This window comes from Lactuca saligna, chromosome 3 (genome assembly GCF_052625555.1).
Source record: "Lactuca saligna cultivar CGN05327 chromosome 3, ASM5262555v1, whole genome shotgun sequence".
Taxonomy (NCBI): domain Eukaryota; kingdom Viridiplantae; phylum Streptophyta; class Magnoliopsida; order Asterales; family Asteraceae; genus Lactuca; species Lactuca saligna.
Window position 1 is genome coordinate 53854929 of NC_136419.1, and position 13107 is coordinate 53868035.

At 37.9% G+C, this 13107-nt stretch overlaps 1 protein-coding gene across 1 annotated transcript; it reads right to left on the reverse strand.

The window, feature by feature from the left end:
* Positions 1-282: 282 nt before the first annotated feature.
* LOC145035540 (uncharacterized) lies at positions 283-2681 on the reverse strand. The gene is made up of 5 exons (XM_078984065.1): positions 1923-2681; positions 1548-1850; positions 897-1373; positions 583-798; positions 283-507 (listed from the first exon to the last, which is right to left on the reverse strand). Exons 1-5 carry the CDS (start codon positions 2679-2681, stop codon positions 283-285), a joined length of 1980 nt encoding a protein of 659 aa, XP_078840191.1.
* Positions 2682-13107: the final 10426 nt, after the last annotated feature.

A 13107-nucleotide genomic window follows, 5' to 3' on the forward strand; every position in this document is an offset into this window, starting at 1 on the left:
ACCCTTTTCTTGCATACATAAATGAATTACCTACATCAATAAATAAATGACCAAATTACCCTTTTCTGTCATAAATACTTAAATGACCAGATTACCCTTTTTCTTTCATACATACTTAAATGACCAAAATACCCTTTAATGTCACACATACTTAAATATAAATTACCAACATCCTATTACATAAACTTTAAATATAAATTACCATCATCCTAGTACATAAACTTTAAATCCAATTTACCATCATCCCATTACATAAACTTTAAACACAAATTACAATAAACACTAATCAATTACAAGAGCTTTTCCCTTAGAATTTCCTAGATCATCAACACCACCAATTGTTTTGCCTAATTTCAGCTTCAGTATTCTCTCTGACTTTCTTCTCCTTATCCTCTTCAAAATATCTGAAATTGGCCTAACACAAACTTGCTGAACTTGGTTAACATGAGCAACCTCCTGAACATTACCATTATCCACTTGGGTATTAGGATTAACCTCATCAACCTCCTGAACATTTACATTATCAACTTGGATAACATGATCAACCTCCTCAACCTCCTCATCTTGAACAACTTGCTAAACCACAACAGCTTCCTCAACCACATCAGCTTCCTCACCCATAACACCCTCATCACCTTCATAACATCTAGGTGGAGTAAATTGCATATAATGACTAAAATCCCCTGCACTACTAGATTCAACATCAGTAGGAGCAACTTGCATATCATTTTGAGTAGTATCCATCTCATTTGGAGTCATTTCAACCTCTTCATGTTGTTGTGGTTCACTTGTACTACCCTACATGGCATGATATAATTATGTTAGTAACAAATTATATGTAATTAATCTTATATTTTAAATTGTTTTACCTATCCTTCATTTTGGTTCACACATACTTTTTGTTTCTTCTGTTTCTTCACATTTAACTTTTGGGGCCTTCTCTGTGGACAAGTGGCCTTGTTGTGACCTATCTCCTTGCAAATAATACATCTGATTTTATTTCCAACCTTAGAAACCCTGTGTGTTCCTGTATTCTCTGTAGTGGATTTCTTCCTCTTAGTAGTTGGCCTACCAGGCATCCTTCTATTAATAGGAGGCAATGGTGGAGTATAGTTTGTCTCTAGCCACATGTCACTGCTATTCATGGGAGCAATTCTATAATTGTATGCCTTTCTAAATGTGGTTGTGCTAAACATGTTGTCTACATAGGCTTCTACATCCCTAATTAGAAAGGATATGCTAGCTACAGAACGATCACATCCATATCCATTCAATTTCCATAACCTACATGAGCATGTTTTTCTTTCTAAGTCCACCTCATATGCATCTATTGCTCCCCTTACCTCAAACTGGTTTAATCCACTTGGTAGTACCTGATAATGCCTTTGAGATTTTTTAAGCAAATTCACCTTATCCCTTATCTATGGACAAATATGATTTCCCCATTGTTGTCCCTTTAATTTCATGTTGTAGATTATGTCCATCATGTATAATCTTATCTGCTCTAATATGGTTATTATGGGCTTCTTCCTAGCATCTACTATTACAACATTAAAACTTTTTGAGAACCCATTTTCAACTGCATCACAACACCTTCCAGTTTGAAAGAAAGCTCTAGACCATGTTTTAGGATCTTTCTCCATGAGATATTGATGGGCATCTGGGTTCAATGTCTCAATTTCGTTCATCACAACTTTAAAAGCATGCTCAGTTATGGCTTTAGATGCTCTCCAAAACAAGGTATGATATATGGCACCAGTAAATCTCTTCTGCAAATTCTGGAAAATATGTCTAGCACACTGCCTGTGCTCTACATATGGCAGTAACTCTTTAACAGCCTCTATCAAACCCTGTAGTAGTAAAAAGGTTTAATTCAGATAGTCTAAAATTAACATAAATGCATTACTATGTAAACTACTAACCTTATGTTGTTCTGACATTAAACTGAAACCATTGCCTAAATTCAAGTGTAAGTCATCAATGAGAAGCTCTATAAACCACTTCCAATTCTGCTTGTTCTCCACATTAACCACTACCCAAGCAATAGGATATATCTTGTCATTTGCATCCCTCCCAATAGCACAAAGCAATTCTCCCTTACAAACACCTTTAAGAAAACATCCATCAAGACCAATTACCCTTCTACACCCTTCAATCCAACCTTGTTTAACTCCTTGAAAACAACAATAGAACTTGCTAAAATATTTCTTTCCATCTAGACCATCCTCCATATCTAGTTTCACAGTTAACCCAGGATTTGTCCTTAAAATCTCATGACCATATGACCATAGCTTACCATAATGTTCAACAAGGTTACCTTCAACAAGTTTCAGTACATACTTCTTTGCTCTTCTACATTGCCCCATACTAACTTGGATACCAAACTTGGCCATTACCTTTAACCTAAGCTTCCTTACACTTATTTTCTGACTTTCTACAATCTCTTTGGTATAGTGACTCCCAATCCATGCATATGTCACCAATGATCCAAACTTGAAGTTCCTAGCACAATTATGATAAGCTTTTAGTGACTTGATTTTGAAACTCTCTTCATCACTCATCCAGGAAGCCCATAATCTAAATGTGCACGCACCTTTTCTACACCTCACCAAAAGTCTTGTCCTATCATTTTCTTCAAAACACAATTGATATCCATTAGCTACAGCATAGTTACACAACATTGATTTTACTTGCCCTAGACCCTTAAATCTCATCCCTAGAATTGGTTTTTGTTTTTTCCAGTGTAATAGCTCATTAAATATGGAATGAGTTTGTATGTTAACTTCAACTTCTCTCCCATTGTCATCATCTAAATGTTGTTTGCATCCGCATCATCAACACATAGCTTACTCAAGAAAGGATCATTTGATGTCCTATTCATATGCACTACATCCTCATTAAATTCAAGGGCAACATTTCTAAGTTCATCTATGTTCTCTTCATTTTCACCATCAATACAAGACTCATGTTCATCATCATCATTATCTTCATCATCATGCCACCCATCAACACCAACCCCAATATGATCCACATAAACCGAAATTACACCATCTGTTCCATAAGCATCAAAAATAAAAGCAGAATTCTCCACATCATCTGAAATGGGATTAAGCCCTTCCATGAAGGACATGTCTGGTTCACAGTAGTAAAACTTTTTACACTCTTCATGCATGAAACATTCGCAGAAGGTCACAAACTCAGAATAAGTCATAGAAGAAAAGTCAACATCATTGAAGATGGTTTTAACACCACCACTGTAAGAGAAAGGATTTCGATTAAATACCCCTTGGTAGTTGAGTTCCACCATCGCAAACAGTCCATTAGATTCCAATTGTGCCATTGCTGCGAGTTCTTTGTTTCTTTCAGCTCGATCACAGGAATGCTTTACAAACCCTAAATCAGTTTCTTTTACAGTTGAATAATGAAGATGAAGACTAGTGAAGTTCAATAGCTGAAGACGAAAGGGTTTAAGCGTCGTATTTCATTAATTGACGTGGCATATCTCACGTGGCATCGAATTAGACAAAAAATATATATTAATTGACAAAATGGCATCGTATAACCGGGAAACCTTCTAAAAGTTGCTAAAATGGTGTAATTAAAAGGTCAATTACGAGTTTACTGGTCTAATGTACCAAAAAAACTTTAAGGACCAAATTAGCCAAATGTTAAAAGTTCCATGTGCTACAGTGACATTATCCCTAAATAAAACACCTTTTACTTAATCATCAAATGTCAATTACAATTTGGCTATTACAAGTTTCTAAATATTAATCTAATCACTAAAACTAATATCGTCCGTTAACCCAATTCCCCTTGCGTGTTGCAAGCGCTTAACCCTACTCAGTCCCTTCGTAAGGGGATCTATTGGGTTGTCCTCTAACGATATCCTCTTCACCACGAGGTGCTCTTCTTCTACTTGATGTCTTATGAATTGGTACTTTCTGTCGGTATTCCTGGATCTACCATGATCTCTGGGTTCCTTGGTTAAGGCAACCGCCCCTTCATTATTACAAAAAACTTCCACATGTCCTTTATGGATGGAACAACTCCAAGGTCTCGGATGAAGTTTTTCAACCATATCACCTCTTTCGATGCTTCGCTTGCGGCTATGTACTGTGATTCGTACATTGAATCAGCTACAGTTTCTTGCTTGGAAATCTTCCATGTTACTACTCCATTACGGTAAACACCCAGCCCGACTGAGAGCAGAAATTATCTCTATCGGTCTGAAAACTGGCGTCACAATACCCTATCACTCTTAAGTCATCACTCCCACCGAGGGTAAGAACCCAGTCCGTAGTCCTCCGCAGGTACTTAAGAATGTTCTTTACTGTAGTTCAGTGAGCTTTACTAGGATTCCCTTGATATGTACTGACCATGCTCAAAGCAAAGGCCACATTAGGGCGAGTACCAGTCATAGCATACATGATCGAGCCAACCGCGAAAGCATATGGTACTAGACTGATTTCTGCTATCTCAGCCTCTATACTCGAACTATGAGTCTTACTCAGTTTGGTATTGCTTTGGATAGGTATGTCACATTTCTTGGAGTTCTCCATGCTAAAACACTTCAACACCTTGTCCAAGTAGGTACTTTGACTAAGTCCTATTAGTATTTTACTCTTGTTTCTTAATATCCTTATCCCTAGCATGTAAGGAGCTTCCCCATGGTCCTTCATAGCGAAGCGCTTCCCAAGCCAGGACTTAACCTCTTGTAAGGCTGGGATGTCGTTTCCTATTAGTAGTATGTCATCCACATACAACACCAGAAAGCTAACTATACTCCCACTAGCTTTGACATGTACACATGACTCATCCTTGCTTCTCAAAAATCCAAACTCTTTGACTTTCTCATCGAAACAAAGATTCCATCTGCGAGATGCTTGTTTCAATCCATAAATAGATTTTTCAAGCTTACACACTCTATTAGGGTACTTTGCATTGACAAAACCCTCTGGATGACACATGTAAACATCTTCAGCCAACTTTCCATTAAGGAAAGCAGTTTTGACATCCATTTTCCATATTTCATAGTCATGAAATGTAGCTAGGGCAAGCATAACCCTTATAGATTTAATCTTGGCCGCTAGTGAGAAGGTCTCATCAAAGTCAACTGCCTGAGTTTGAGTAAATCCCTTCACAACCAGTTGCGCCTTATATGTTTGTACTTTCCCATCCATGTCAGTCTTCTTCTTAAAGATCCATTTGCACCTGACTATCTTACGACCCGGTACATTGTCAACCAATTTCCAAATTTGTTTGTCATACAAGGACTGAATCTCGCTGTCCATTGCCTTTTTCCATTTAGCCGACTCGTGGCCTGACATGGCTTCCTTATAGTTGTTAGGTCCATCCAGATTTATCAATGTACTATCACTGATAAACGTATCACCTTCAGTTGTTATATGAAAACCATATAACACAGGTGGAACACAAAATCTACTGGAACGCCTTAGAGGTACAGACTTGTCAATTGGTTCAACATGAGTTTCCTCCTCAGGTTGAGCGCTAGTGTTTGAGGTTCCTTCATCACTTAACCCTTGAAGCTCTTCAAGGTCAATTTGCATCCCATTCTCCTTTTGGCATATGAGTTCTCTTTCTCGGAAAACCCCTCTCATCGCAACGCAGGCAACATTGCCACTCGGTCTATAGAAGAGATATCCAAAGGACTTCTGTGGGTAGCCGATGAAAATACATCGCTCACTATGAGGTTTGAGCTTGTCATGAGTCTCTCATCTCATGAAAGCCTCGCAACCCCAAACTTTGATGTGATCTAACGAGGGAGATTTCCTTGTCCATATCTCGTGAGGTTTTTTGGCAACCTTCTTAATAGGGACTAGATTAAGGATATGGGCGGCAGTCTCTAAGGCAAACCCCGAGAATGAGATAGGTAATGAAGCTCGACTCATCATGGAACGAACCATGTCCAATAAGTTTTGACTGCACCTCTCAGCCACACCATTCAATTGCGGTGTCCTAGGTGGTGTCAACTGTAAATCAATTCTATATTCCTTAAGATAGTCTAGGAACTCGATACTAAGATACTCTCCTCCTCGATCGGATCACAACATCTTTATCTTCCTGCCTAATTGATTCTCCACTTCCTGCTTAAAATCTTTGAACTTTTCAAAGGTTTCCAACTTATGCTTGATTAATTAGATCTAGCCATATCTGCTGTAATCATCAGTCAAAGTCACATAGAAGCAGTATGCATCCCTTATGGAAGTTCTAAAAGGGTCCACGTACATCGGTGTGTATCAGATCCAACAGACCTTTATCCCTTTCACAAGTATCAGTGAAGGTTGACTTGATCATCTTTACAAGCAAGCAAGATTTGGAAGTGTCATCCAACTTCAAGTCGAATGACTCCAAAAACTTCATCCTTTTGGAGTTGGTCTACACGCTTCTTGTTGACATGCCCAAGATGACAATGCCACAAGCATTCCTTGTCCAAAACATTGGACGAATCAATATTCAACACATTATTTTCTAGGTTATCTACAATCATCACAGTTTCATATATACGATTACAAGGTAATGCTTCAAAATAAATAATACTATTATAATAAGCATTTATACTACCAATTTCATTATTGAAAGAAAAGGTAAAACCTTGTTTATAGAAAATATGAAAGGAAATAATATTTCTCGCCATTTCAGATGAGTAACAACAACTATTCAATTCTAATTATAGCTCACTACTTAGCAATAAAGAATGAACTCCAATCTTGGTGACAGATGACATTTTTCTATTTCCCATGATTAAGTTTATCTTCACGTGCTCCACATCCCTACTTCTTTTTAGTCCATGCACATCAGAACAAATGTGAAAAACACAACCTGTATCAAGGACCCAAGAATTAACATGCAGTGAGTTATTAGAAAGAATAGTGTAAATACCTACAAAGGTGGGCTTTATCTTCCCATCCTTAATGTCTTGCAAGTATTTGGGACAGCTTCGTTTCTGTTCATTTTCATGACAATGGAAGCACTCCGCATCCTTCGAATTGGTCGAGGGATTAGCACAGAACCAACTTTGGTCCCACTGGAAGAGGATACATCACGAGACTTTCCATTACGGCTCTTATAAGGAGCCTTCCTCTTCTTCCCTTTCCCATGTCCTATTTCCAGAACAGGGGCAGTAGTAGTAGGAGTAGGTATAACTGTCTTGCCTTTCATGTTGCTTTCGGTGGCTCTTAGAAGGCCTTAAAGCTTGCTAAGAGTGACATACTCCTTGTTCACATGATAGGTCATACATAACTGATCATAGAAAGAAGGTAAAGAGTGTAGAATGATATCTATGGCCAACTCTTCATCAAAATTGACATTCAATTTTAGCAAGCGGTCCACATATCTTTGTATCTTTTGCAAGTGGGCTGTGATGGACTCTCCATCCTTCATTTTGGTTGTGATAATGGAGGCAATGATCTCATACCTTTCTTGGCGAGCACTTTGATGGTACATTTCCATCAAATCTTGGTGCATTTTGAAGGGCCAGAAGTCCTCGTAGGAATTTTGTAGCTTAGTGGTCATGGAAACAATTATAATGCATGACACCTTTATCTCATCCCTCTCATAAACCCTATATTTCTCGATTTGTTCGGGAGTAGCAGTTTGTTTATCAATCTCCTTCAGCTCTTTATCGAGGACATATTCTTTGTCCTCATAGTGAAGGGCCATAAGAATGTTTCTTATCCAATCGTTAAAGTTTGACCCATCGAAGATAGTTGTCCCAAGCAAGTTCATGAGGGAGAACGAGCTAGAAGGGTTGGAGCCTAACGCATTGTTTGAGATACACATCTGAAAAGAAAGAAGAACAAAGTTTAGATTAGATGAGAGTCCTTAATATAACACCCAAATGAAATATTAAGGTTAGGACCCAACACAATATTTTACAATTCGGAAGAGGGATGTCGTCATCCAATTGCAAAATATTTGAAGGTAGGTAAATGACGATTTACCAATTTCCACCATGAAAAACGAAATTGATTAATAAGTTTTAATTGGATTGAAATTGCTAGATTCATTTGAGATTCATTAAACTTTTCAATGGCATGTTTAAATGTCCATTGTGCCCTTCAAGTTTGTGACTGGGATGCCGAAGATCACCTAATCAATCTTCCGATTAACCACACACGCTCCATTCATCTATGATTAACACCAACCTACCCTTTGCTACCATTGCCAGTCCCAGATTACTGAACCAGTTAACCACACACGCTCCACTAACGACTTAGCAAAGTGCAAAGAGCAATTTCATGGAATAACACCATTTTCACATCTTTCTTAAGTAACTAAGATTGAGAATTTAATAAAAGTTTAGTTACTTTATAATTATCATTATACTTTTAAGGAGAATTAGTGTCCTATCCTACCCATTCGGCTAACGAACCTCCACCAATCAAGGAAGTGGTGGGTGAGAGTGGACACCCATTAAACCGCCATTTTATAGACAATAACCTTATACCCCCTTATAGATCGGCTTCGTGAATGAGATCTACTAATGGTAAGACTGACATGTCTCATATATATATATATATATATATATATATATATATATATATATATATATATATATATATATATATATATATATATATATATATATATATATTAAACTTATAATATTATATTAGTATAAGGGTTAAATTTTAAACTTTTAAAATTCTAAGGTTTGAAATTAAATGTTTCATTAGTGAGACTTTACAAATTCCAAACCTTGAGGGCAAGTTTTATAACTCTTCAAAACTTTTGTTTTCCATAACTTATGAAAACTTATGAGTTTTAATGTTCATGACTGAGAATCTTCATATAACTTGAGGACAAGTTACAAAACTCATTTCAAGAATAATTTTAGATCAATTTTAACTAATCAATATTATCATATAATATACTATTGATCTAATCTAAGTCACATAGCAAGCCAATTCTTATCAAATAATAAAAATAATAACTTTATTATCTTAAAATTTGACAATTGTCCTTTAATTGGATGAGGATCATCGTTTCCAAATCAGAAAATACATTTTTTTTTATTACTAAACAGTTTGTGGTAATGATGCTAGTCCAATTCTGGCCAAAAACTCGAAATTCTACAACCAGAAGCCCCTACTCGACGAGTACATGAACTGGACTCGTCGAGTTGACCTTTTACTGAGTGGACTCGTCGAGTCAGTCAGTGGAGTCGGGGAGTTCTTCATTCAGAGGCCAGAAAATTGACTTTTTCAGCTTTAAAAAATGACTAAGCATTAAATATAACATAAAACAATCCTAGGCTCTGATACCACTTGGGTTTTAAGCACTATAACAATTCTATGGTGCACATGGCAACCCTAGATGCTTTGGATCTATGTTTTCTCTAATTATACATGTAATTTCATTTTTCCAAGGCATACATCCTAACTAGCATACAATATAGGATATACAACATAAAACTCATAGTTATATGAATACCTCTTATGTAGTTTGAAGTTCATAGCCTAGAAAGCTTTAGCACCTCATGTGTGATGCCTCTAATGTGTCAAAAACATCAAATGCAAGAGGAGGCTTGAGAGAATAGGATAGTTAGCTCAAAATCAATTATCACTCTCTTAGAATGAATGGGGCAACCGATTTTTGCTCTAGGGGGTTCCTTTTATAGTGTTACACAGGCTAGGGTTACATCCATGCAAACCCTAATGCACCATGACCTTTCATATTACTTAGGATCCATGGGTTAAACCTTCATAGACTATCATATCGGTTTAGCCCATCCTAATTAACCATGAATCATTGGCCTACACTATTAGAATCATTGATTTACTTAATCAATCCCCATATATTTAATTAGTCTCTTTTGATCACTAAATTAATTCCAAATTAATTCTTGATCAATACTAGTTAAATAATATGATTTCTCAATGAATATATTATACTTATAATATATTAATAAATCACAAATAGCCTTATTCTCAAAAGTCCACACTATCAAATTGCACTGGTGAAGGCAACCTAAAAGTACCATACTACTATCGGGCCAAGTACATCCCGATTATAGTTATGGGATTAGACACCTAATCCAACATGTTCATCATTTGATTGATGTGAGTCTTCGCATAGTATTTTGATGGGTCTGAAGCACTAATGCCAGCCACCTTATTGTTTTTATTACAATCCTAGCTGTCTGTGTGACTCTTTCATGTATTGCATGTGTTTGCATGTATACCAGGCAGGGACTGATGTTGAGTGAATCCATTGTATGTATCGTATATGGTATTTTGGAGAGAACTCACTAAGCTTTGCGCTTACGGTTTAAATTTTGTTTTAGGTACTTCTAGTTCGTATGGGAAGGGATCGCCTTGATCATAATGCATCCACCCATGTTTCCGCACTTTTATTATTACGGGATTGTACTTTGGTATGTATTTTAGTTTCACATACTTCTGGGTGGCTTGATATGAATATTTGATGGTTTTTGGTTGAATTAAAATGGAATTGTATATATGATTTTTTGGGATGTTACAAGTTGGTATCAAATCCTTGGTTTGAGGGATCTGAACACACTCACCATCGTGTCTTAACTCAAATTGAGGATTTGGAAAGTTTTTCACACAAATATGATTTTCTAAAAGGAGTACTACTAGAAAGAAGTTATGTGATTCATGCAATTAGCCAAGCTCAAGTAAGCATTCCCAAAATACCCATACACTTTTGTTTGATACAGTATGTGAATATTTGAATAGCATGCTAGATTCGGGCTAAGTATCTGCTCACGATTTTATGATAGGAGATATGCCTTTTCTGTTTACTGTATAAGCCCCTAGAACTTTGTGCTAGTTTGGATTATTTATGATATGTTAGGATGGCGTGTTAGGCAGTGCCCTGGTTAGTACTCAATTCCCGAATGTTGCTTGCTCTGTGCTATTAGGAACCACTACTAGTGTTGGTTGACTATCAATAAAATATTCTAGGTTACATTTTACAAAAATTAGATAATTTTAGAAGGTTAGGTTTAACTCTATTATGCAGCTCCTTTTTGAGTCTAGCCATTGTAGTGTGAGACATTGCACTCAAAGAGTTATATAGTGTATATGGCATGTAATTATATTCGTAAGATAGCTAGCGGGTGTTAGTAGGGGTTTCTTCTGCGGTTGAGGGAGGAGAGTGGTAGGAAGGGAATCCTATGGGGACCTAGGAATCATGTTAGCATTAACATGTGTGTTGTTAGGGAATCACTTCGGGGAATCAGGATGACTCTTGAGGAAAGTATGGATATGTGTGGAAGGTAGTATTGGTCCTATACTACAAGAAGCACGGGATCCATATTCGATTCAAGGGAGTCACGAGGATACTAAGGAACCGGTCGGTGTAATATTCTTCGAGTGTTTTATGATGTTTTATATGGTTTATTTTCAGTATGGTAGTCACTCGATATAGTTGAGATCCGGGTGAGGGATCATGTTATGGCTCTGGAGCTGGACCCCTAGATGATCAGATGTGGCAGTTCATTTCATCTGAGATTACCTGCAACATATTGGAGTGGACTCTTGTAATATTTGGTACGATCAAAGAGGGTATCATGAAGATTTTGGATGAGTGTCTGGGCCCATTCCGTGCAGAGATGATGGCTATAGTGGGTGCACGATCTCTAACTTTTCGAGAGTTTCGTGTCTATGGGTTTCCTGAGTTCTTTGGGAAAAAGGATCGTACTGCTAGCAGACGATGGTTGGTGGATATCAAGAATGCCTTCTGGTTTAGCCTCAGTCCCGAAGAGGCGAAGGTCAAACTTGCATTCTGTCTCTGAAAGAATGAGCTCGAGACTGGTGGGAGGAGGAAGTCCATGCTTTAGGAGCCGAGCTCCTTGAGGTGATGTCTTGGGATGGTTTTGTAACGAGATTCAGGGATAAGTTTGAACCCGTTATTGAGGTTTAACAACTGGTGAGGGAGTTTAGGACCTTCACCAGACTACTGAGACTGTGGCGGAGATCACCACCATGTTCTATGAGAGGGCTTTATTGGTTCTGCAGTATGTGGTGGAAGAGGAGATGAAGAAGGCTCTATACCATGATATGTTGAAGGATAAGATCTGAGATTTTATGGGTATGTATAGCTTCAAGACATTAGAGGACATGATCACTCGGGCTCGTGAGTGGGAGATTTATTTGGAGACTGTGAGGATGAGGAAGCCAGTTCAGGAGAATATGTAATAAGGTTCGGGGAAGAAGACCATGTTGTTGGATTCAAGATCGAGGGGAAGCAGATCCAAGGTCGGTGTGGCTGGACCGACGAGGGATCTTGTAGGGCGGGTGGTTCTGGCTGCTTCAAGTACGACAAGACTGGTAACTTCAGAAAGGATTGTATTGCCGCCACCACCTAGGGAGCAGGTCTGATTTTCTTTCATTGCAACCAAAGGGGCCACAAGAAGGCCAATTTTACGAGTTTGGCAGTAGGGGTGCGGTTGTAGCACCCGTTCCGGCGACATTGATGATTACCAATGGTCGTCGGGGCAAGGCGGAGGCGCCAGTGCTGAGGAGCTGAGCTTTCCAACTAACAACCGAGGAGGCTTGCACAAAGCCAAATTTGGTTATTAGTATGTATTCCTTCCTATTTCATTATTTGTGTTAATATTTATGCTTATTATATGAAAGTTGTTAGTTATAGACGTTCCTAGTGAACAATGTTCTAGCTTTAGTTTTGTTTGATCCGGGTGCCACTCGATCGTTTGTGTCTCTTCCATAAGAGGTTCAGTGATGCCCTAGTGGATCTTGATTACCCATTATAGATAGAGATTTCCAATGATCATTTAGTACTGCTATGAAGGGTTCATCGAGAGTAAGGTGATTGTATAGATGGATTGTTTGAGCCCAAATAGGGTGATTATTGACTTTGGGTGCCAATTAGACAGGGTGCTCAGCATGGACCGACTCTTTTCTCAGCTACGAGATCTAGGAGGTATTTACATGACAATTGTTTTGGTTTTTTAGCTTATATATTGGATACCAGGGATGAGAAGAAAAAAATGATTGATGATATGATGACTATTCGCAAGTATGCGGATATGTTCCTGGAGGACTTGCCTACGGTGCTTCCAGAGAGGCAGGTGGAGTTTCGTATTGATCTGATTAT

Bases quoted from the DNA above. Each gene is read 5' to 3' on its own strand.
- LOC145035540 (XM_078984065.1), bottom strand. From the start codon at position 2,681: ATGTTGTGTAACTATGCTGTAGCTAATGGATATCAATTGTGTTTTGAA. The intron at 1,851-1,922 runs GTTAGTAGTTTA...TTACTACTACAG, and splicing joins TAATGTCAGAACAACATAAG to GGTTTGATAGAGGCTGTTAA. The intron at 508-582 runs GTTTAGCAAGTT...GTAAATGTTCAG, and splicing joins TGGTTGAGGAAGCTGTTGTG to GAGGTTGATGAGGTTAATCC.